Below are 23,318 nucleotides of genomic sequence, written 5' to 3' on the forward strand. Positions count from 1 at the left end.
CTTTAATGAGAATTCTTCTGCATTTAATTTATAATTATCATTAAAGACTGTAAAGTGTCCTTCAATTTCCTACATGAGCTCTCAATTAAACTGTTGAATGGCTATAATTAATGTTAAAATAATCAATTTAATAGAGACATCAGTTACAATACTAATATCAAAATGTTAGCTTTCATAAAATGATGCTGTTAAAGAAATATGTTGTTTCTACATCAATTTGAAGATTAAATGTGAAATTATTAAAATAAAAGTATATTTTAAAATATAATTTGTGTGCGATTAATCGTATAATCACAAAAAATGTGTGATTAATCCGATATTTTTTAATCGATTGACAGCACTAATATATAATTATATAATACTATAGATATATTTAAAACCTAAAAACAGTATTATATATATATATATATATATATAAATTATATTTAAATACTGTATATATATATTCAGATTAAAAATATTCAGCGCCATTAACACAACATTTTTCTGTCATTGCTGTCTAGCGTTACATTATATAATAACGCTCTTATTCATATAAAGGAATACATAAACGACAATAGGTGCAGGTTGTTGTTGTTGTGCATTTCCTGGTGCAGGCTGAGCTGGGGCCACCGTTGTGGCTTGTGGCATCACTTGAGGAGCAGTGTTTACTGGTGCCATTACAGCTGTCTGTTCCTCCTCTTTGTCCTTTATAACTGCTTGTGTCTTTTCTTTTTGAACATCAAGTGAGACCAGTCTCATGATTTTAGACCAAAGTTTTCAAAAGTTATAAGCAAAACAGCAGGGCTCTAGACTAACTTTTTGCACTGGTTGCACTGGTGCGCCTAACTTTTTTTTTTTGCTGCACCAGCACAAAAGTTAGGTGCACCCAAATTTTCGAAATTCAATTTTTTTTCCAAATTTTCAAATTTAAAAAAAAGTGAACTGGTAAAACCGCATCGCATCTGTTAAATGCGATGCGGTTTTACCAGTTCACTTTTTTTTAAATCGCTGTCCATATAGGCAAAATTGACTTGTAAATGATTAACTAACAATCTGGTCAACATAAAGTTCTTTATTTGAAGCACAATTCTACAAGAAAGGTAACTTACTGAAAAAGTGTTGGTGCTTAAAGTGCTTCACTGAACTGAAATTTAAACTTAAAACATCTCAAGATAAATGGACCATAACCTGGGAGGTTGATGGCTCCGTGTCAGAGCATTGCTTATGATTTTCGGACCGATCAGGCCTTAACTTAACATTATTCACGAAAAAGTTGTCAATCGTTCTTTTCATCTTCTCTCATCATCCGCGGCTACATCCACTCTGTTTAACTGACAGAGTGTTTATCTCTCTTGTCTGACTGCAGCACACGCATTTTCACACGAACACACCAGAGGTTGCGCTAGACTTTTTTATTGTCTGTCATTTTGACTGACAGGCTCGTAAAAAATCCGCCATAATCTATTATTCCCCGTCTTATGGTGTGTGGCGAGGAAAGCAACGATACGGACACAGACGAGGTTCACAAAAGCCCCAGAGGGTGATTTATTAGTAGACAGTGCAACAAACGTGAAAATGTGAGTCCAAGAATGTGGTGCTTCCGTGTTCCGTCCCTTGTGTTCGTGAGTTCCTGGGGTGCTCGTGGAATATGTCCGGTCGTCAGCCGTCGGTCTCTATGAGGGGAGAAAACACACAACGTTAGCCTCCGATTCATGTGCAGTTGTATCTCACCCTCTTCTCCTGTTCCCTGGCTTTTATGCCTCTTCGTGAATTGGGAACAGGTGCAAGACCGGCAGGTGTGTGTCTCTGATTGCCGGCGTTTCCATGGCGACGCTGATTGTGCAATGGGGGACTTGCCACAGGTGCAAGGTAGCTTTACGTGGTAATTAGTATGTTCGTGACGTCATCACGCTGTACTTGCGTCTCGGGAACTTGTATTTTTAATACAACTGAATGCCCAATACAGCCGTTGTTGTTTATATTCATCTATATATTTAATGTTTTAATGTTTATGTTCATATGTGATTCGATCTGGGAAAACCCAACACATGGTGCAAATTTATATATTACAGTTTTTGATACCATATTCAAACCCTTTCCAAATCAGTTTTTATTTTGCTCATACCTTGTGTATGTAATGTTGGACTTTTGAGGCAGTCCTGCATGTTCAAAAATTTGTACAGAGACGTTCTTCAAAATCAATTAGAAGTTTATTATCAGATGTAAAAAGGAGTAACAAAGCTTTGGGTTGCCAGTAAATCACCACTCTCTCCAAAAAGCCAACAACCCAAATTATTCAAAAACACGTATATTTATTCAGTATGTGACGTCGTTCGCATCTTCTGACTCCTCCTTCTTCTCTGTGGAGTGCTGCACCAATCACCATGCATATCTGCAAAACATCTTTTTTGCACGACACATGTTTTCTCAACTCAATATAGACAGCGCAATATATGGGTTTGGCACTGTCATTGTAGGTGTTGCTACAATGGAGTTGATGTTTCGTAAATCATGTACCAATCTGTATTTGTTAGTGCCTGGTTTAGGCACAGGAAAAATTGGTGTGTTCCAATTAGACCTATAAGGGGTTATCACTCCCTTGTCAATCAGTCCAGAAACAGTGGTGGCTACACCTTCTTCTGCTTCTGGTTTGTTGCGGTACTGAGGGACCCAAATAGGTGTGGTGGTGGTTAATTGAAGCTAACAGGTTTGATGTTACAAAACCCTACATCTGTTGGTCCTTGAGACCATAGATTATCTGGCAATGTTAAGGGGGTCCTTGATATGGGTCTATGGGCTGGGGTGCATTGGGAGTATGTTGTGGCATTTGCTTGGCCTTTTTGGTTGCGCCCTCACTTTTGGCCTTTTCTAATTGTAACTTCAACAATTGGGTCTTAACTTTTTCTAGTTCCTCTTCTTCTTTATCGGTTCTTTCAACTGCTCTGTCTGTGTGGTGCACTAAATGTCTTTCCCATACCTCGTTACTTGCCACTGGAATATCTGGGTTATTCTCCATTGTTTGTTTTACTCCATTCGGAGCTCCTGTCATTACTGCTGCTCTAAATATGTCTCGTGTTACCGGGTTATTTAAACTGTTTTCCTCCACCATTTGTTCCCACTCAGCAGCACAACAGAAATAATAGGCCGCTCCAGTCTCACCTGGCTTAATGCGGAATTTTACATTTTGGTATACCGTTGGTGGTACAGGATATAATCATCTAAGTGTTCTGCCAATTTCTATGCTTACCCTTGCAAATGGTGTTTCATTTGCTCTGCCCGTGGTTTGCGCATCTAATTCCAAATTTTGCAATTGTGAGGCTGTCAGTATTTGACCCAACAGGCATCTCAGGTCACCCAAGGCCAAATCAGTGCCATGACAGAGTACAGTTAATTTGCTCAGCCATCTGCTGCCTCCAGAAGTAATGGGTGGCAGTTTACTCACTATTGCTGTCATATCACTATGTGACCAGGGCTGGTACTGAAGATTCCCGCCTGGCCTGTGCATCAATGGTGCCTGTATCTGAGGTGCCATTATTTGATTACCTGGACCATATAAAACAAGCTCCCTTTCCCATGGACCCGATTTGCTTCTCAATCTAGTTGCTATTGGTCCATCGACAATCATGTCCCCTGTAATCTGAATTTTTAGTGGGTCTGCTGGTGTTTGTGTCCCTGACTGTGTTTTAGGAGTCGATGTGGATGGGTGTGTTTTCCTTGGGTTTTTTTAGTGTAATGTTATCCTCACTGCCCTCATCACTACCTTCATTTCCACTTTCATTGTCATCTTCCCCAGACTGTTCCTGTTCATGTCGTGTTCTCTCTATTTCTTCCATAACTCGTCGTGCTTTTATTAGCGTGTCTTCCACCCCTTTGTTCACTTCAGTTTTTAATTCCTCAAATTCCTTACGCATCCTGTCTATTTCATCAGTCACTTCTCCTACTTCAACATCCATCTGTCCTCCATTTATTGTCATCACTACCTGCTGGTTAGTTGGTTCATATGGTGGGGGATGGCTTAATGACGGATAAATTGAAGGTATGTGTTTCTGAAGGGGAGGAGCAGATGGGTTAGCCTGAATGCTTCCTGTTTTTTCTGTCTTTTTCTCTCTGACTCTTGAGCTGTTCACTTCCTCTATTCTCTTCTCCACTCTGTGGTTTCTGTGAGCTGAGTGCTGTGGTTGTCAGCGCAACTCTAGTCCACATCCTTAATGTCTTTTTTAGATTTTCTTCCTCGCTATTATGTTTCCCTGTATTATACCACTTAACCTTATCTTTCTCTTCAACATGTCTCCGTAACTTACTATGTGCTTTCTTTTCCATTTCTCTAACTTTCGGTGCTATAGGCATTCTCACTTCTTCTGCATTTTCCCATCCAAAATCATCACATAATGCTACCCAGCATTTGTCTATTTCTTTCTGTCTCAGTTTCTTATCTTGTGGTTCTGTCTGTGCTAACAGCATATCCGTAACCTTTTGCCACTGCAGCAACACTGGCTGACATCCGTATTTATCACATTCTTTTTGAAATTCAGCCATTTTACACACAATTGTACTGTTCACAATCTTTTACAGCCTTATGTATTCCAATTTATAGTATAAGGTGGTCTTTGTGACTAGTTTTCCAAATTAAGTCACTTAATTACTGACGCAACGTCTCAGTTTCTCAACGAGTCTCTGTGACGCAACGTCTTTTCTTCAATCGCCTTTATCAGTATTCACATTCAACTCTTAACATTTAACACACAACAAACAATTTTTAACTTTTCGGTCTCTTTCAACCGAGGGAGTTCAACCCAACAGAGTTTACGGTCTCTTTCAACCGAGGGAGTTCAACCCAACAGAGTTTACGGTCTCTTTCAACCGAGGGAGTTCAACCCAACAGAGTTTACGGTCTCTTTCAACCGAGGGAGTTCAACCCAACAGAGTTTACGGTCTCTTTCAACGAGGGAGTTCAACCCAACAGAGTTTACGTTCTCTTTCAACCGAGGGAAGTTCTAATCCCAACAGAGTTTACGGTCTCTTTCAACCGAGGGAGTCAACCCAACAGATTTACGGTCTATTTCAACGTGGGACTTCTAACCCACAGAATTTACGTCTCTTTTCAACCGTGGGATCTAACCCAACAGAATTTACGGTCTCTTTCAACCGTGGGACTCTAACCCACAGAATTTACGATCTCTTTCAACCGTGGGCACTCTAACCCAACCAAGAATTTACGGTCTTTTCAACCAGGACTCAACCGACAGAATTTATGGTATTTTTCAACCAAGGGACTCTAACCTGACAGAATTTATGGTTGACGCAACGTCTCACAATTTCCTTGTGTGACGCAACGTCTTACAGTATTGTCTTTTTAAATCTGATTTCTCAAAACTTCTCTTATACTTTACTTTTACTCATACGGAATGTTCATCAAATTCAACACAACAATTTAGGTATGTTCAATAGCAGAATTTTGATTAAACAGGCTTCTGCTTACCTTTTTATGTTGGTCGACCTGTGTGTTGAACCCGAATTCGTTCCGTTTTTTCCCAACGAAAATGGCAAATGTGCCCTCGTCTCTTGACAAATCACGTCACGGGTCACCAATTGTTGGACTTTTGAGGCAGTCCTGCATGTTCAAAAATTTGTACAGAGACGTTCTTCAAAATCAATTAGAAGTTTATTATCAGATGTAAAAAGGAGTAACAAAGCTTTGGGTTGCCAGTAAATCACCACTCTCTCCAAAAAGCCAACAACCCAAATTATTCAAAAACACGTTATTTATTCAGTATGTGACGTCGTTCGCATCTTCTGACTCCTCCTTCTTCTCTGTGGAGTGCTGCACCAATCACCATGCATATCTGCAAAACATCTTTTTTGCACGACACATGTTTTGCAACGTGTGGTCAGCTGCTAATAAAGAGGAAGTGTCGTCTAGAGACAGTTTCATATCGCAAAACAACATGTAAAAATACTTTCAGTAAAAAAGTCAATCATCTAATGCTTTTAATTATGCAGCATTGTTTCTTAATCCTATGATTTAATAAAACACATCAAAACTCATGATTATACTTAAAACATATGCATTGGATTAATTCATAACATTCCCCCTCTGTTTGACCTTTTGGGTGTGTGTGTGTGTGTGTGTGCTGTCTTGCACGTACGCATAGAGTTTGTTCCTCATTGTGGTTTCACTCTGAGTAAAAAATAGCAAGCATAAAAGCACACAGCTTAATGATTAAATAGCAAGCATAAAAGAAAACCCTTATTGATTATATTGGTAATAAAATCATACTTCTAACTGAATAATATTTCCACAGTAACAAAAGTTATGGCTGAGGTCGGCTGAAGCACTATGATTTTCAGGAACGGAATTTGGAGGAAAACGGGTTCAAAGTTAAGTGATGAAAATAAAAGCACAACAGCAGTATCACAAGTAAAAGTCACTTTACAGTGGTAAAAGACTTACTCTAATAACAATTTAATAAAAAAAAAACATTTCCCAGTGTTGAAGTCTATAAAAATACTGTACAAAACCGTTTGAATAAAACAAAAGTAAGGAAAATGGTGCGGGCACACTTACGAGAGCTCTGCCATTATCACTACACAAGGAAACTAGCAAACATTATGGACAACAACTAATAAGCAGTGAAGCAAGTTTTACGTTGTTTATCATGTGCATAGTGTCTGGACTTTTGATCATCCCTTGTATGTTTTGCGATCGGTTAACTCCCGGTGCTGCAGACGGGGAGCTCTGTCATCTCACGAAAACATTGTATAAAAAACTTTGCATGCCGTAGTTTACACAGGACTGGCGTCTTTACTTTACTTTACTTTACTTTGATAAGTGTCCCAGCGCGACATCCGACGGTTTTTCCCAGATCGCATCACATATGTCTAGTCAGTAACAATGACAGGTGAAAGCACGCACGTCCCTTCGCGAGCATATCATGCTCTAATGAAGGGAAATGGGGAGTTACAAATTGCCCTCATTGTAATCCGTCAAAATGACGGACGGCCTTCAGATTTTTCCGACACTGGTAAACATTTTTTGTCAATGACAGAGAATTTTCGGTTAACGCAACCTCTGGTACACACACGTACAGGAAAATCTGGACCACGGCCAATCAGAGGGGGGTCCGCCCTTCACTATCTCTGATTGGTTTAGACCACGGTATGGGCCTAATGTGTGTCTGTTGTTGAATCACAGGGAGACTTTCAGAGTCGCAGAGATTTTTTTTTTCTCCCTTGAATGGCTGGTCGCACCGGTGCGACCTCAGATTTTTCTTAATCGCACCATTGAGAAATAAGGTTGCACTCTAGAGCCCTGAACAGCCATTTTTAATATCTCTGGACGACTAGATGATGCTGTGCCAAAACTGTGTATCAGGTCATGACTGCTATGACAGGTTGACCAGGTTTCGTGTAAATACATGAAAGTTTGGTGAAGATATAGCATCAAATCCTTTTTGGCGTGCTCGCTGTCGAATTCACAGACGTGCTACATGAGAACTCATTAGACCAGGGGTCTCCCACCCTACTCCTCATACCATCCTGAAGATTGCAGCTCCAACCTCAATTAAACACACCTGGACCATCTAATCAAGGTGTTTGGGGTTGCTTGATAATTACAGACAGGTGTGTTGAAACGGGGTTGGAGCTGCAGTCTGCAGGACAGTAGCTCAGTAGGAGCAGGGTTTGAGGTCCCTGGAATAGACAATCGTAAATCTTTTAATAACTTTTTGTCAGCAGTGTCTGTGGCGGTGACGGTAATGCACCTTAAGTCGCTTTGCCAACCGCCAATAAACTAAAGAAGAAAAATAAGAAAGTAATTAAAAATCACGTCACCAACAGGCACCACACATCAGATGTGTGGAATTACTTCGTAAAGGATGACAAAAATAATGTAATTTGCAAACTCTGTAAGACTACTTTAAAGTTTAACAGCAGTACGACTTCTATGCACAACCATCTGCGATCGAAACACCCAACCACAAAGCCAAATGTTAGTCAGGTGAACACCAAATCCATGAAGCAAACAGTAGCAAATAAGCATAGGTGAATTCTGCAAACGCCAGATTCCAGAGTGGAGAAGACAGGTTATAACAGATTTGCTTTTTGATTTTATAGTGGAGGATATAAGGCCACTCTCTTCAGTTTCAGGAGAGGGATTCAGGGGAATTATCAACTTTTTTGAACCCAGTTACACCGTCCCATCGAATGCTATACTGTAGAAAATAATTAGCCACAAACATGACTTTCTGAAAGCGGACATCGCATCAGAAATGAATGCAAGAACGTCTCCCTCACTACTGATCTCTGGACTTCTTGCTCCATGGATCCATGTATAACAATAACGGCTCACTACATTAATGAACTATTGGACTTGAAATCAAGGGTGTAAAATACCACTATCATGCCCGGGAGACACACTGTGGTTAACATTGCACAGAAGCTCACAGAAACCATTAAAGAGTCTGAGTTCATGACTACGCAAGCAATATGAACTTGCCCATGGAAATCTGTGAGGTACTGCCCTATCACCTTGGTTGCAGCGGACACACATTGCAACTTGCAATAAAGGCAGGTTTGGATTTAATTGTTGTCTCGAAGACCATTGACGCTGCGAGACGTGTCGTCAGTCACTTCCTTCACTCTTCAGTGGCAACCCACGCCTTGAAAGCACGTCAGGAGCAATTGTCCATCTGAGGGGGAAAACTACAAAATGATTGTGCTACTAGATGGAATTCCATGTTCGTTATGTTGGATCGGGCAGAGAATCCCAGTTCAAGCTGTACTCGCTGATGAGACTGTAACTAATGTCCAGTATCGAAAATCTCTGGCAATCAAGTCATGTTGTTAGGATCTGATTGAACAGCTGCTTCCCATACTGAGGCCAGTGGCTATGGCGACAACAATCGTGTGGGGAGCTGCACGTCTGCCTGTCCTTTCTATATCGCGTACTTCTCAATCTGACAGAAAATACACTACGGCCCAGCGTGGGTGATCTCGCAGCCACTCAGGCATTCAAATAGACTGTTCGGAAACAGCTGGTGATGTGGTTTAAACTGGACTCTGACACGGTAGCAAAATCTATCCCTATTATATTTTATATATGTAGCATGTTGGATCCGCGGTTTAAGCGTTTGCTGTTTCTACCAGAGAAAAACAGAAAAGATGCCAAAGCCCATCGCGCCGATTTATTGCATGACTGCGAGACAAACCATTCAGAAACTTCAGGTGAGTTAATAATTCATAGTCATTTGATTTTTAAACTCCTCTTTTTCCGTTTTTGATGCATATTTGACTGTCACAACAGGTGAACAGGAGGGTGCCAACTGCGACGTGGCAACCAGTGCATTGCCCAGTGAGCCTGAAAAACCAAGGCTCGAGGCTGACCTCGAGGAGCTCTTTGGATGTCACTACAAAAGCCACAATCCTACGTCAAAGCGGCCAACTACCAGTGAAGATGAGGTTCAAGATATTTTCAGACGCCGGACATTCCCACCATGGGTAATCCTCTCGAATGGTGGGCATGTAATGAACACTGGTTTCCTCGGTTAGCCAAGCTGGCTAAATCATATCTTGCTGTCCCTACCACCAGTACACCAAGTAAAATATTTTTTTCCTTGACTGGCAACACCGTCACGAGGCAAAGTCTGCATCGCTGTCATGTCGATGCGCTTATATTACTTAATGCAAACCAGCGATCCATGAGCTCGACCAAAGACTGTGTGTGGCAAGAGGACGAAAGCAATAACGGCAACGACTTGTGTTAGTCTATTACACACTTTCGAACCGATTGAAGTAAGATTCATTTTGCTCTTGTCATTACTGTTGAAAACGTATTAAATTAAATGTACTCATGTTTTAACTGTTTTACTAATGTTTTAATTAGTTTTAGGAATGCAGTGAGTATGCATGCACATATAGGTAGTTTGGAAATACTACCTAAATGTTAAGATTGCAATGCTTGTAATTGCACTTTCTGTGGCTTTTTTGTGTATGTTACATATATTTTATATGTTATAATTATAATGTTTTTACAGTAACACTTTAGTATAAGGACCAATTCTCACTATTAAGTAGTTGCTTATTAGCATGCCTATTATTAGCATATTGGCTGTTTATAAGCACTTATAAAGCACATATTCTGCATGACCATATTCTACATCCCTAATCCTACCCCATACCTAAACCTAACAACTACATTACTAATTATTAATAAGCAACAAATTAGGAGTTAACTAAGCAAAGTCATAGTTAATAGTTTACTAAAACCGAGAACTGGACCTTAAAATAAAGTGTTTTTTGAAAACAAAAATAAAAACCGTTTTTACAATTCACGCATGTTACATAATTGTTGCATTAGGCTATGAATTTGTTAACGCTTGTTGACAATAACTAGGTTACGTTATTTTGTATTTTCCAAACTGGTTGAAGTAAGATTAAAATACGATGTGAATGTTAAGATTACAATATTGCTCTTGGACTTCCGGTTGAGGCATGTAGGGAGAGGACGCACACGCGAAGGCTCCCAGATTGCTTTTTCTTACTTTCCTTTTTAAATATTGTTTCTCTGAGCATTTCGATATAACCAACACTGCTCAAACTAGTTTAGTCAACTCCGCATAAGATGAGCAAATATAAAAACACCAAATCAGCCAACACAGTGGAAACCCCGGCTACACGTGCTGCTACGAGTGCGACGGCCAAGCTAGCATCTTTTGCAGCTAACAACTCTCCGACATCAACGAAGGCTTCTGCAGCTCCCAACTGTCTGCAGAATTCGCCAAATAGAGAACCTCACTAAAGGAGGATGTGTCTTCCCTGATCCAAGAGGCTATTAAACCACTGCAGGCTTCAATGTACTCACTACAATCAACAATGAACTCTTTCCAGGGCCGTCTGACCTCCGTTGAGTCTGTGGTTGGTGACAACTTTGAAAGATTAACAGTAGCTGAGGCTACCATTAAAACGCTCCAACACCATAACCAGTCACTTCTGGATCGGATCGACGACCTCGAGAACCGGTCGCGGAGAGTTAACCTCTGTATATTAAACATCCGAAGATGGCAAAGACCCCGTGAAATTCATGTCAGAGGTATTGATGCAAGCGATGGGCCCCGATGTTTTCCCTGCACCGCCTGAGTTGGAGAGAGCCCACCGGACACCGACTTCCAGATCTGGTCGGAGATCATCCCCCTGCACGTTCCTGGTCAGTTTCTCCAGATTTCAACAGAAAGAAGCTGCGTTTCGCTGGGCCAGGAATCACGAGCTCAACTACCAAGGTACCATTATAAGAGTTTACCAAGATGTCAGCGCAATGCTCGCTAAAAAGAGAGCTGCGTTTAACAGCATTAAACAAGCCTTGTACCGGAGGAACGTCAGATTCCACCTGCTATACCCGGCTGCGCGTGATGTGCGAGGAAGTTGTGCTCACCTTCGACTCACCCGATGAAGCTCAGAAGTTTCTCGATCAGAAGTTCAGTAAGGAGTAAGACTATATATGTCGCGGTTTGGTCTGTGCAGCCTGGAGATGGTTAATCACCTGAGTTTGAAGGCTTGTGAGATCACCTCTTCAACCTACTACGTCAGCCATTGGTCCTAGGACTCAAGGTATGAAAACCCACTGACGTTATTGCTGGACTAATCGGTATTATACTGTATACAAGTACATATCTGGAACTCTTCTACTGTACTGACCGCTTATGTCGCTTTTCAATATTTATGTTATATGCTGTTGTTGTGTGCACGTTTTCATATATGCTCGGTTGTTCTACAGGTGTTGTATTACTTAGTCATCTTTTTTTTTTTTTTTTTAACATATCATAATCACTGGGAGACTTCCTGGGCAAAAGTGTCAAGAGGAATGTATCGCCGGAAGTTTTTGGAAATAGTGTTTAGCCTGCAGCTTGCCTCTGGGAAAAGGACAAGTATAGGCTTAGTTCTAGTTCTGTTTATGTTCTGGGTATGGGATAGGGAAAAGGACACCACTAAATTTTTGCAACAAATGTTCACCTTTGTTCACTTAAGAAACAAACATAACTGTGTACTTTATTACAATCATTGCTCTAACTTATTTCTCCTTACTATTCTTTTCATTTTTATTTTTTATAGTTAAACATGATAGATGGTACTGATGCAAAGAGGGCTGCTATACGATTCATTAGCTGGAATGTAAAAGGTTTAAATGGGCCTGTTAAAAGTGCCAGAATATCTAATCACCTAAAATACTTAAAATGTGATGTTGCATTTCTACAGGAAACTCATCTACTGGTTGAAGATCAAGTCAAGACTTATAAAAGGTTGGGTGGGGAATGTATTCCATTCCAATCTCAACTCTAAAACTTGTGGAACAGCCATATTGATTCATAAAAGAATCCACACTGTAAAATGTTTGACCGTAACTTCACAGTGTATTTCTGGCTTCTGGTTGCATGACTTTCACAGTATACTGCAGTATGTAACTTCACAGTAAATTACTAGCTTCTGGTTGCATGACTTTCACAGTATGCTGCAGTATGTGACTTCACAGTAAATTACCGGCTTCTGGTTGCTTTCACAGTAACTCACTGTGTCATGTTTGCAGTAAAGAGTTGTAAATTAACTGTTGTGTACTGTGCCCTCACAGTATGTATGCCATTGTATTACTGTGATTTCATAGAATGCTCCAGTGAAACTAGTTTAATTAACTGTGAAGTTAAAGTTCCTGTCTGTCACACTACTGTTATTTAGCAGTTCAGTGTTGTACAATTATTATACTAAACCGTGAGTAAATGTCTGTCAGTTTATTGTGAGGTTGCAGTTGGCTGCTGTGAAAGTGATGGTTTTTAACTGAACAGTAAGTGCCAGATAAGGATCAGATTAGCTAAAATCTTAAAATTAAATATCTGTGATTCACCAGTTGGCCAGCTGCAGAATTACAGTGTAAAGTGAACCAATTACACACTCATGACAATTCACGGCTATACCTCAGCAGCCAATAATGTGCTTTTAATTTACACTTAAAAATATGATTTTTATCTGATAGCCCATCAATACAGAATAACACTGAGAAGACCGAGAACCTGTTTTAAAGTAAACAAGCAGAAACAGTTTGACATATTATTTATTTTAATACAGTTTCTCTAAATATTTCAGCTATGACACTCAGATCATGACTCTTTATGAAACCAAGACAGGCTGAACCAAGAATATGTTCAGCTAGAATCTAACTGAAAAACCAAACAACATAACTTAACAAAAGCTTGACCATGCCGGTATTAGGTTGGTTTTGACTGCTTACTCTGTCATCCATTCGAAATCAATGAGTTTTCTTATAAATGTACAAACTTGCTGGTTTATTTGCCCTTTATGCCTCTTTGACTTTGTGCCAGCCTCTGGATTTATGCCCAGAAAGCACCTATAAACAAAAAAGCAGAGAGAAAAGCTGTTAGTTTCATCCAAATGGGATGAAAAAGGTTTCAGTCCTCAGTCACCATCTTCAGTGGTGTAATGACTGCGCCAAATCAGACACACAATAATTAGTTACTTTTCTTTCAATATAATTGTAAGCCTCTCCTTTAACAGGCAAGCTAATCACCAGGGACTGTTACTACCAAACTAACAAGTTAACACCTTGAGGCAAAAACACAACTATGGTGGCAATAGCAACCCATGCCGAATGTTCAAGAGAATACTTTTTTGGAAATAATATTTGATCTTTGAGAAAATATTTTGGGATACTGAGCTGTAACTTGTAACCATCAGAAATAAAACAAAAAACTCTTGAAATATTTCACTGTTTGTGTAATAAATTTATAATCAAATTTACTTTTTTTGGAATAAAAATACAAAATATAAAGAACTTGTCCATGGCAATCTAATTTGTGAGATTCACCTGTATATTTGTGTATGTTAAAATACTGTGTACAGTGTTTAGTGTAGTAAATAGAGTTGATAATATCACACATGATGTTTGTAGTTCATGCTCATAATTCAGAGTCTCTTATTCTGTTGAGAGCAAAACTGAAGTTATCTCAGTTTGAGCAAGGTGACATTACTGTGGTTCTGTTAAACTGCAACCATTTAAATAACATTGTAACTGCTGTCGTTCTGCACAACACATCCAAACTTTCCTGGTTTAACCCACCAAATAAAAAACAAGCACTCAATTACAATATAATTGTAGACACTACCTTTGAATAAATTCCAGAGTGCAAGCAGCATCTTCAGCATACTGTAAATTGAAATTGTAGTAGCTGGCAAAAATAGCACACAGACCAGTTGTGAAGTCTGGATGAGGTCCCATAAATACTTCACCATCCAAAGACAACATCCATGCCCTTGGCCTTGTTGTGTTACCTGAAACAAAACCATATATAGTCATCATGCCTGACAAATCTTGAATATCAGGATATTTCACACAGCACTATATCAAAAAACAATCCAGTAAATGGGTTAATGTATAAAACAAACTGGGTCAAAATTACCCAGCATTTGTTCTGTCCAATATTTACCCAGTGCTGGGTTGCCAAATAAACCAGAAATAGTTTCTTTTTTAGTTTAGGAACTCTTAGAAGAAAACAACAGTTCCTACAAGAAACTACTCATTTAGACATCAACATTACCTTGGACAATCAAGCGAGGAGTACTTGTTAGGGTGATAGTACTTTTAATGTCAGTGGCTGTGGCACAAGTCTGCAAAAAGTAATAAATCAATAGATTAAGTGTAGAATAAGACTATAGTTAATAATATGTACAACATATGGTACCAAAGAGTCAAAATCTGTGCACAAACCATCCCTTGACCCCATCAATTATCCCTGTACCCCTTTGGTACAGTTTAGATTGTGATTATGACTTTGTGTAATGTATTCACTGTACACTCACCAAGCATTTCAGCTATAAGTCTCAGCTACGACTATAAAAATGCAGATACAGGACAGCAACATAGACCATATATCTAAAAAGACAACATGACAGTGCATTTGTACAAACAGGGCTTAGTGGTAAAGCAGGTCATCAGCCAACTGGAAGGTTAGTGGTTTGATCCTGGTTTTACCCAGACCACAAGTTAAACTGTCCTTGCCATTTGTCTTTAGTTTGTGAAAGTGGATGATTGTGTGTTCAAAAGTTCATTTACAGTTTACAACAAACAANTCTGTTTCTATCTATAGCTCCAGAGAGGGTCTGAATCCTCAGGCTGTGATGAAAGTTGGACCACATCTTAATGAGCTTTTAGTGGACCTGCTGTGTCAGTTCAGCCCTCAGCAAGTCATCACCTTCCTTAAAATGTCTCGGGATTACCGGCTAGAGGAGACCATACAGGTATAAGTAAACCACACTCACGCATATTGGTTAAGGAAAGCTTTGGGGGGGGGGGTTGGGGGGGTCAAGGGATATCCTCTCTCATAAAGCTTTTTTGTGATTTTGATGTTAAGCATTCTAGTGTACTCTGACAAAAAAAAGTAAAAGGCATATTTGTTCTGCAGAAGAATTGTCCAGATATCACTTGGCTTCAGGGCTCCTATTTCCCCAAATGAATCTGTCAATTTGAAATAGTCTTAAAAATATTTGAATAATTAATTGGGTAAAGACTTCACCATACTTGCAAGAGGTTTAAAGACTGTAAAACTGTAAAAACTGTACTTGAATGAAAGAATAGATATGCTACTGGGAAAATGACTATTACAAGTTACAAGGGAGTGGGACAAATTCCATTACGATTTGAGTAAAATTCTTAAAGAATCTAAATAAAGCCCTATTCGGACGGGATGAGTTTTACAGGGGTAGATGGAGTAATATACTGTAGTCTGTAGTTTACCACAGGACGTCTGTAATATTAATGGACAATTCGCATGGGATTAGAAATCTCAGTACTATCAGAAGTGGGAGAGGTAACTCTGTTTAAGTACCGTCGTCACCTCCCTGTCGTCATGTGTGTATAACGTTGCTTCCGGATATATATATATTAGGGCTGTCAATGTTAACGCGTTAACGCATGCGATTATTTTTTTCAAATTAACGCGTGAGAAAATATTTATCGCAATTAACGCAGCATCCGTTTGTTTTGACATCCTTTGTCTAGCGTTACATTATGTAATCACGCTCTTATTCGTGTACAGGCTTTTAAACCACTTAAGCGCGATTTGAAACAGTTGCTTTGAGGCGTTCAATGAAGATAGACAGCTTCTAAACTGTGGGAGTAAACAGTCTGGTGTAAACAGTCACGGCTGCGTCGGTGAATCTCTGTCAGACAGCGCATCCGTGTTAAGTTCTCTTTCATGCTTGAATGGATAAAACCACACAAGATTATGTCAGAAAGCCCGTTTTGTCTAGCATTTTCTTAAGCACAGACTTCAAAGTGTAAAATAAAATCTTTAATGAATGCAAAGAGTCGTGAAAATGGGAGTGCGGTGACGGTCAGATCTGCGTACTAAGACAGCTCTTAAAGGGCCGCGTCTTAAACGTGCTGCTCTGACTCCTGTCACTAATGTTAATCAAAGAACAAAATAAAAGAAGAAATCAATGTGATTTTATAGCTTTAATGAGAATTCTTCTGCATTTAATTTATAATTTAGCATTAAAGACTGTAAAGTGTCCTTCAATTTCCTACATGAGCTCTCAATTATACTGTTGAATGGCTATAATTAATGTTAAAATAATCAATTTAATAGAGACATCAGTTACAATACTAATATCAAAATGTTAGCTTTCATAAAATGATGCTGTTAAAAAATATGTTGTTTCTACATCAATTTGAAGATTAAATGTGAAATTATTAAAATGTAAAAGTATATTTTAAAATAAAATTGTTGTGTGCGATTAATCGTGATTAATCACAGAAAAAATGTGTGATTAATCCGATTATTTTTTTAATCGATTGACAGCACTAATATACACTCACCTAAAGGATTATTAGGAACACCATACTAATACGGTGTTTGACCCCCTTTCGCCTTCAGAACTGCCTTAATTCTACGTGGCATTGATTCAACAAGGTGCTGAAAGCATTCTTTAGAAATGTTGGCCCATATTGATAGGATAGCATCTTGCAGTTGATGGAGATTTGTGGGATGCACATCCAGGGCACGAAGCTCCCGTTCCACCACATCCCAAAGATGTTCTATCGGGTTGAGATCTGGTGACTGTGGGGGCCATTCTAGTACAGTGAACTCATTGTCATGTTCAAGAAACCAATTTGAAATGATTCGAGCTTTGTGACATGGTGCATTATCCTGCTGGAAGTAGCCATTAGAGGATGGGTACATGGTGGTCATAAAGGGATGGACATGGTCAGAAACAATGCTCAGGTAGGCCGTGGCATTTAAACGATGCCCAATTGGCACTAAGGGGCCTAAAGTGTGCCAAGAAAACATCCCCCACACCATTACACCACCACCACCAGCCTGCACAGTGGTAACAAGGCATGATGGATCCATGTTCTCATTCTGTTTACGCCAAATTCTGACTCTACCATTTGAATGTCTCAACAGAAATCGAGACTCATCAGACCAGGCAACATTTTTCCAGTCTTCAACTGTCCAATTTTGGTGAGCTCGTGCAAATTGTAGCCTCTTTTTCCTATTTGTAGTGGAGATGAGTGGTACCCGGTGGGGTCTTCTGCTGTTGTAGCCCATCTGCCTCAAGGTTGTGCGTGTTGTGGCTTCACAAATGCTTTGCTGCATACCTCGGTTGTAACGAGTGGTTATTTCAGTCAAAGTTGCTCTTCTATCAGCTTGAATCAGTCGGCCCATTCTCCTCTGACCTCTAGCATCAACAAGGCATTTTCGCCCACAGGACTGCCGCATACTGGATGTTTTTCCCTTTTCACACCATTCTTTGTAAACCCTAGAAATGGTTGTGCGTGAAAATCCCAGTAACTGAGCAGATTGTGAAATACTCAGACCGGCCCGTCTGGCACCAACAACCATGCCACGCTCAAAATTGCTTAAATCACCTTTCTTTCCCATTCTGACATTCAGTTGGAGTTCAGGAGATTGTCTTGACCAGGACCACACCCCTAAATGCATTGAAGCAACTGCCATGTGATTGGTTGATTAGATAATTGCATTAATGAGAAATTGAACAGGTGTTCCTAATAATCCTTTAGGTGAGTGTATATACTGTATTATATATATATATATATATATATAAATTATATTTAAATACTGTATATATATATTCAGATTAAAAATATTCAGCGCCATTAACACAACATTTTTCTGTCATTGCTGTCTAGCGTTACATTATATAATAACGCTCTTATTCATATAAAGGAATACATAAACGACAATAGGTGCAGGTTGTTGTTGTTGTGCATTTCCTGGTGCAGGCTGAGCTGGGGCCACCGTTGTGGCTTGTGGCATCACTTGAGGAGCAGTGTTTACTGGTGCCATTACAGCTGTCTGTTCCTCCTCTTTGTCCTTTATAACTGCTTGTGTCTTTTCTTTTTGAACATCAAGTGAGACCAGTCTCATGATTTTAGACCAAAGTTTTCAAAAGTTATAAGCAAAACAGCAGGGCTCTAGACTAACTTTTTGCACTGGCTGCACTGGTGCGCCTAACTTTTTTTTTTTGCTGCACCAGCACAAAAGTTAGGTGCACCCAAATTTTCGAAATTCAATTTTTTTTCCAAATTTTCAAATTTAAAAAAAAGTGAACTGGTAAAACCGCATCGCATCTGTTAAATGCGATGCGGTTTTACCAGTTCACTTTTTTTTAAATCGCTGTCCATATAGGCAAAATTGACTTGTAAATGATTAACTAACAATCTGGTCAACATAAAGTTCTTTATTTGAAGCACAATTCTACAAGAAAGGTAACTTACTGAAAAAGTGTTGGTGCTTAAAGTGCTTCACTGAACTGAAATTTAAACTTAAAACATCTCAAGATAAATGGACCATAACCTGGGAGGTTGATGGCTCCGTGTCAGAGCATTGCTTATGATTTTCGGACCGATCAGGCCTTAACTTAACATTATTCACGAAAAAGTTGTCAATCGTTCTTTTCATCTTCTCTCATCATCCGCGGCTACATCCACTCTGTTTAACTGACAGAGTGTTTATCTCTCTTGTCTGACTGCAGCACACGCATTTTCACACGAACACACCAGAGGTTGCGCTAGACTTGTTTATTGTCTGTCATTTTGACTGACAGGCTCGTAAAAAATCCGCCATAATCTATTATTCCCCGTCTTATGGTGTGTGGCGAGGAAAGCAACGATACGGACACAGACGAGGTTCACAAAAGCCCCAGAGGGTGATTTATTAGTAGACAGTGCAACAAACGTGAAAATGTGAGTCCAAGAATGTGGTGCTTCCGTGTTCCGTCCCTTGTGTTCGTGAGTTCCTGGGGTGCTCGTGGAATATGTCCGGTCGTCAGCCGTCGGTCTCTATGAGGGGAGAAAACACACAACGTTAGCCTCCGATTCATGTGCAGTTGTATCTCACCCTCTTCTCCTGTTCCCTGGCTTTTATGCCTCTTCGTGAATTGGGAACAGGTGCAAGACCGGCAGGTGTGTGTCTCTGATTGCCGGCGTTTCCATGGCGACGCTGATTGTGCAATGGGGGACTTGCCACAGGTGCAAGGTAGCTTTACGTGGTAATTAGTATGTTCGTGACGTCATCACGCTGTACTTGCGTCTCGGGAACTTGTATTTTTAATACAACTGAATGCCCAATACAGCCGTTGTTGTTTATATTCATCTATATATTTAATGTTTTAATGTTTATGTTCATATGTGATTCGATCTGGGAAAACCCAACACATGGTGCAAATTTATATATTACAGTTTTTGATACCATATTCAAACCCTTTCCAAATCAGTTTTTATTTTGCTCATACCTTGTGTATGTAATGTTGGACTTTTGAGGCAGTCCTGCATGTTCAAAAATTTGTACAGAGACGTTCTTCAAAATCAATTAGAAGTTTATTATCAGATGTAAAAAGGAGTAACATAGCTTTGGGTTGCCAGTAAATCACCACTCTCTCCAAAAAGCCAACAACCCAAATTATTCAAAAACACGTTTATTTATTCAGTATGTGACGTCGTTCGCATCTTCTGACTCCTCCTTCTTCTCTGTGGAGTGCTGCACCAATCACCATGCATATCTGCAAAACATCTTTTTTGCACGACACATGTTTTGCAACGTGTGGTCAGCTGCTAATAAAGAGGAAGTGTCGTCTAGAGACAGTTTCATATCGCAAAACAACATGTAAAAATACTTTCAGTAAAAAATTCAATCATCTAATGCTTTTAATTATGCAGCATTGTTTCTTAATCCTATGATTTAATAAAACACATCAAAACTCATGATTATACTTAAAACATATGCATTGGATTAATTCATAACATTCCCCCTCTGTTTGACCTTTTGGGTGTGTGTGTGTGTGTGTGTGCTGTCTTGCACGTACGCATAGAGTTTGTTCCTCATTGTGGTTTCACTCTGAGTAAAAAATAGCAAGCATAAAAGCACACAGCTTAATGATTAAATAGCAAGCATAAAAGAAAACCCTTATTGATTATATTGGTAATAAAATCATACTTCTAACTGAATAATATTTCCACAGTAACAAAAGTTATGGCTGAGGTCGGCTGAAGCACTATGATTTTCAGGAACGGAATTTGGAGGAAAACGGGTTCAAAGTTAAGTGATGAAAATAAAAGCACAACAGCAGTATCACAAGTAAAAGTCACTTTACAGTGGTAAAAGACTTACTCTAATAACAATTTAATAAAAAAAAAACATTTCCCAGTGTTGAAGTCTATAAAAATACTGTACAAAACCGTTTGAATAAAACAAAAGTAAGGAAAATGGTGCGGGCACACTTACGAGAGCTCTGCCATTATCACTACACAAGGAAACTAGCAAACATTATGGACAACAACTAATAAGCAGTGAAGCAAGTTTTACGTTGTTTATCATGTGCATAGTGTCTGGACTTTTGATCATCCCTTGTATGTTTTGCGATCGGTTAACTCCCGGTGCTGCAGACGGGGAGCTCTGTCATCTCATGAAAACATTGTATAAAAAACTTTGCATGCCGTAGTTTACACAGGACTGGCGTCTTTACTTTACTTTACTTTACTTTGATAAGTGTCCCAGCGCGACATCCGACGGTTTTTCCCAGATCGCATCACATATGTCTAGTCAGTAACAATGACAGGTGAAAGCACGCACGTCCCTTCGCGAGCATATCATGCTCTAATGAAGGGAAATGGGGAGTTACAAATTGCCCTCATTGTAATCCGTCAAAATGACGGACGGCCTTCAGATTTTTCCGACACTGGTAAACATTTTTTGTCAATGACAGAGAATTTTCGGTTAACGCAACCTCTGGTACACACACGTACAGGAAAATCTGGACCACGGCCAATCAGAGGGGGGTCCGCCCTTCACTATCTCTGATTGGTTTAGACCACGGTATGGGCCTAATGTGTGTCTGTTGTTGAATCACAGGGAGACTTTCAGAGTCGCAGAGATTTTTTTTTTCTCCCTTGAATGGCTGGTCGCACCGGTGCGACCTCAGATTTTTCTTAATCGCACCATTGAGAAATAAGGTTGCACTCTAGAGCCCTGAACAGCCATTTTTAATATCTCTGGACGACTAGATGATGCTGTGCCAAAACTGTGTATCAGGTCATGACTGCTATGACAGGTTGACCAGGTTTCGTGTAAATACATGAAAGTTTGGTGAAGATATAGCATCAAATCCTTTTTGGCGTGCTCGCTGTCGAATTCACAGACGTGCTACATGAGAACTCATTAGACCAGGGGTCTCCCACCCTACTCCTCATACCATCCTGAAGATTGCAGCTCCAACCTCAATTAAACACACCTGGACCATCTAATCAAGGTGTTTGGGGTTGCTTGATAATTACAGACAGGTGTGTTGAAACGGGGTTGGAGCTGCAGTCTGCAGGACAGTAGCTCAGTAGGAGCAGGGTTTGAGGTCCCTGGAATAGACAATCGTAAATCTTTTAATAACTTTTTGTCAGCAGTGTCTGTGGCGGTGACGGTAATGCACCTTAAGTCGCTTTGCCAACCGCCAATAAACTAAAGAAGAAAAATAAGAAAGTAATTAAAAATCACGTCACCAACAGGCACCACACATCAGATGTGTGGAATTACTTCGTAAAGGATGACAAAAATAATGTAATTTGCAAACTCTGTAAGACTACTTTAAAGTTTAACAGCAGTACGACTTCTATGCACAACCATCTGCGATCGAAACACCCAACCACAAAGCCAAATGTTAGTCAGGTGAACACCAAATCCATGAAGCAAACAGAAGCAAATAAGCATAGGTGAATTCTGCAAACGCCAGATTCCAGAGTGGAGAAGACAGGTTATAACAGATTTGCTTTTTGATTTTATAGTGGAGGATAGAAGGCCACTCTCTTCAGTTTCAGGAGAGGGATTCAGGGGAATTATCAACTTTTTTGAACCCAGTTACACCGTCCCATCGAATGCTATACTGTAGAAAATAATTAGCCACAAACATGACTTTCTGAAAGCGGACATCGCATCAGAAATGAATGCAAGAACGTCTCCCTCACTACTGATCTCTGGACTTCTTGCTCCATGGATCCATGTATAACAATAACGGCTCACTACATTAATGAACTATTGGACTTGAAATCAAGGGTGTAAAATACCACTATCATGCCCGGGAGACACACTGTGGTTAACATTGCACAGAAGCTCACAGAAACCATTAAAGAGTCTGAGTTCATGACTACGCAAGCAATATGAACTTGCCCATGGAAATCTGTGAGGTACTGCCCTATCACCTTGGTTGCAGCGGACACACATTGCAACTTGCAATAAAGGCAGGTTTGGATTTAATTGTTGTCTCGAAGACCATTGACGCTGCGAGACGTGTCGTCAGTCACTTCCTTCACTCTTCAGTGGCAACCCACGCCTTGAAAGCACGTCAGGAGCAATTGTCCATCTGAGGGGGAAAACTACAAAATGATTGTGCTACTAGATGGAATTCCATGTTCGTTATGTTGGATCGGGCAGAGAATCCCAGTTCAAGCTGTACTCGCTGATGAGACTGTAACTAATGTCCAGTATCGAAAATCTCTGGCAATCAAGTCATGTTGTTAGGATCTGATTGAACAGCTGCTTCCCATACTGAGGCCAGTGGCTATGGCGACAACAATCGTGTGGGGAGCTGCACGTCTGCCTGTCCTTTCTATATCGCGTACTTCTCAATCTGACAGAAAATACACTACGGCCCAGCGTGGGTGATCTCGCAGCCACTCAGGCATTCAAATAGACTGTTCGGAAACAGCTGGTGATGTGGTTTAAACTGGACTCTGACACGGTAGCAAAATCTATCCCTATTATATTTTATATATG

General features: G+C 39.9%; 2 protein-coding genes across 2 annotated transcripts in view; both read left to right on the top strand.

Annotated features, from left to right (window-relative positions):
• Window positions 1-9,307, top strand: part of LOC130552577 (vacuolar protein sorting-associated protein 8 homolog) — a 293,391-nt gene extending 284,084 nt beyond the window's left edge. Inside the window, exon 35 of the mRNA XM_057330929.1 lies at window positions 9,127-9,307. Coding sequence (XP_057186912.1) covers window positions 9,127-9,213 — 87 coding nt within the window. The 3' untranslated portion in view covers window positions 9,214-9,307. The remainder of the gene's footprint in view (window positions 1-9,126) is intronic.
• Window positions 9,308-14,924: 5,617 nt separating this feature from the next.
• LOC130552579 (vacuolar protein sorting-associated protein 8 homolog) overlaps window positions 14,925-23,318 on the top strand; it is a 52,008-nt gene continuing 43,614 nt past the window's right edge. Inside the window, exons 1-2 of the mRNA XM_057330930.1 lie at window positions 14,925-14,985; window positions 15,083-15,276. Coding sequence (XP_057186913.1) covers window positions 14,925-14,985; window positions 15,083-15,276 — 255 coding nt within the window. The remainder of the gene's footprint in view (window positions 14,986-15,082; window positions 15,277-23,318) is intronic.

The sequence above is a fragment of the Triplophysa rosa genome, linkage group LG4 (genome assembly GCF_024868665.1).
Source record: "Triplophysa rosa linkage group LG4, Trosa_1v2, whole genome shotgun sequence".
Taxonomy (NCBI): Eukaryota; Metazoa; Chordata; class Actinopteri; order Cypriniformes; family Nemacheilidae; genus Triplophysa; species Triplophysa rosa.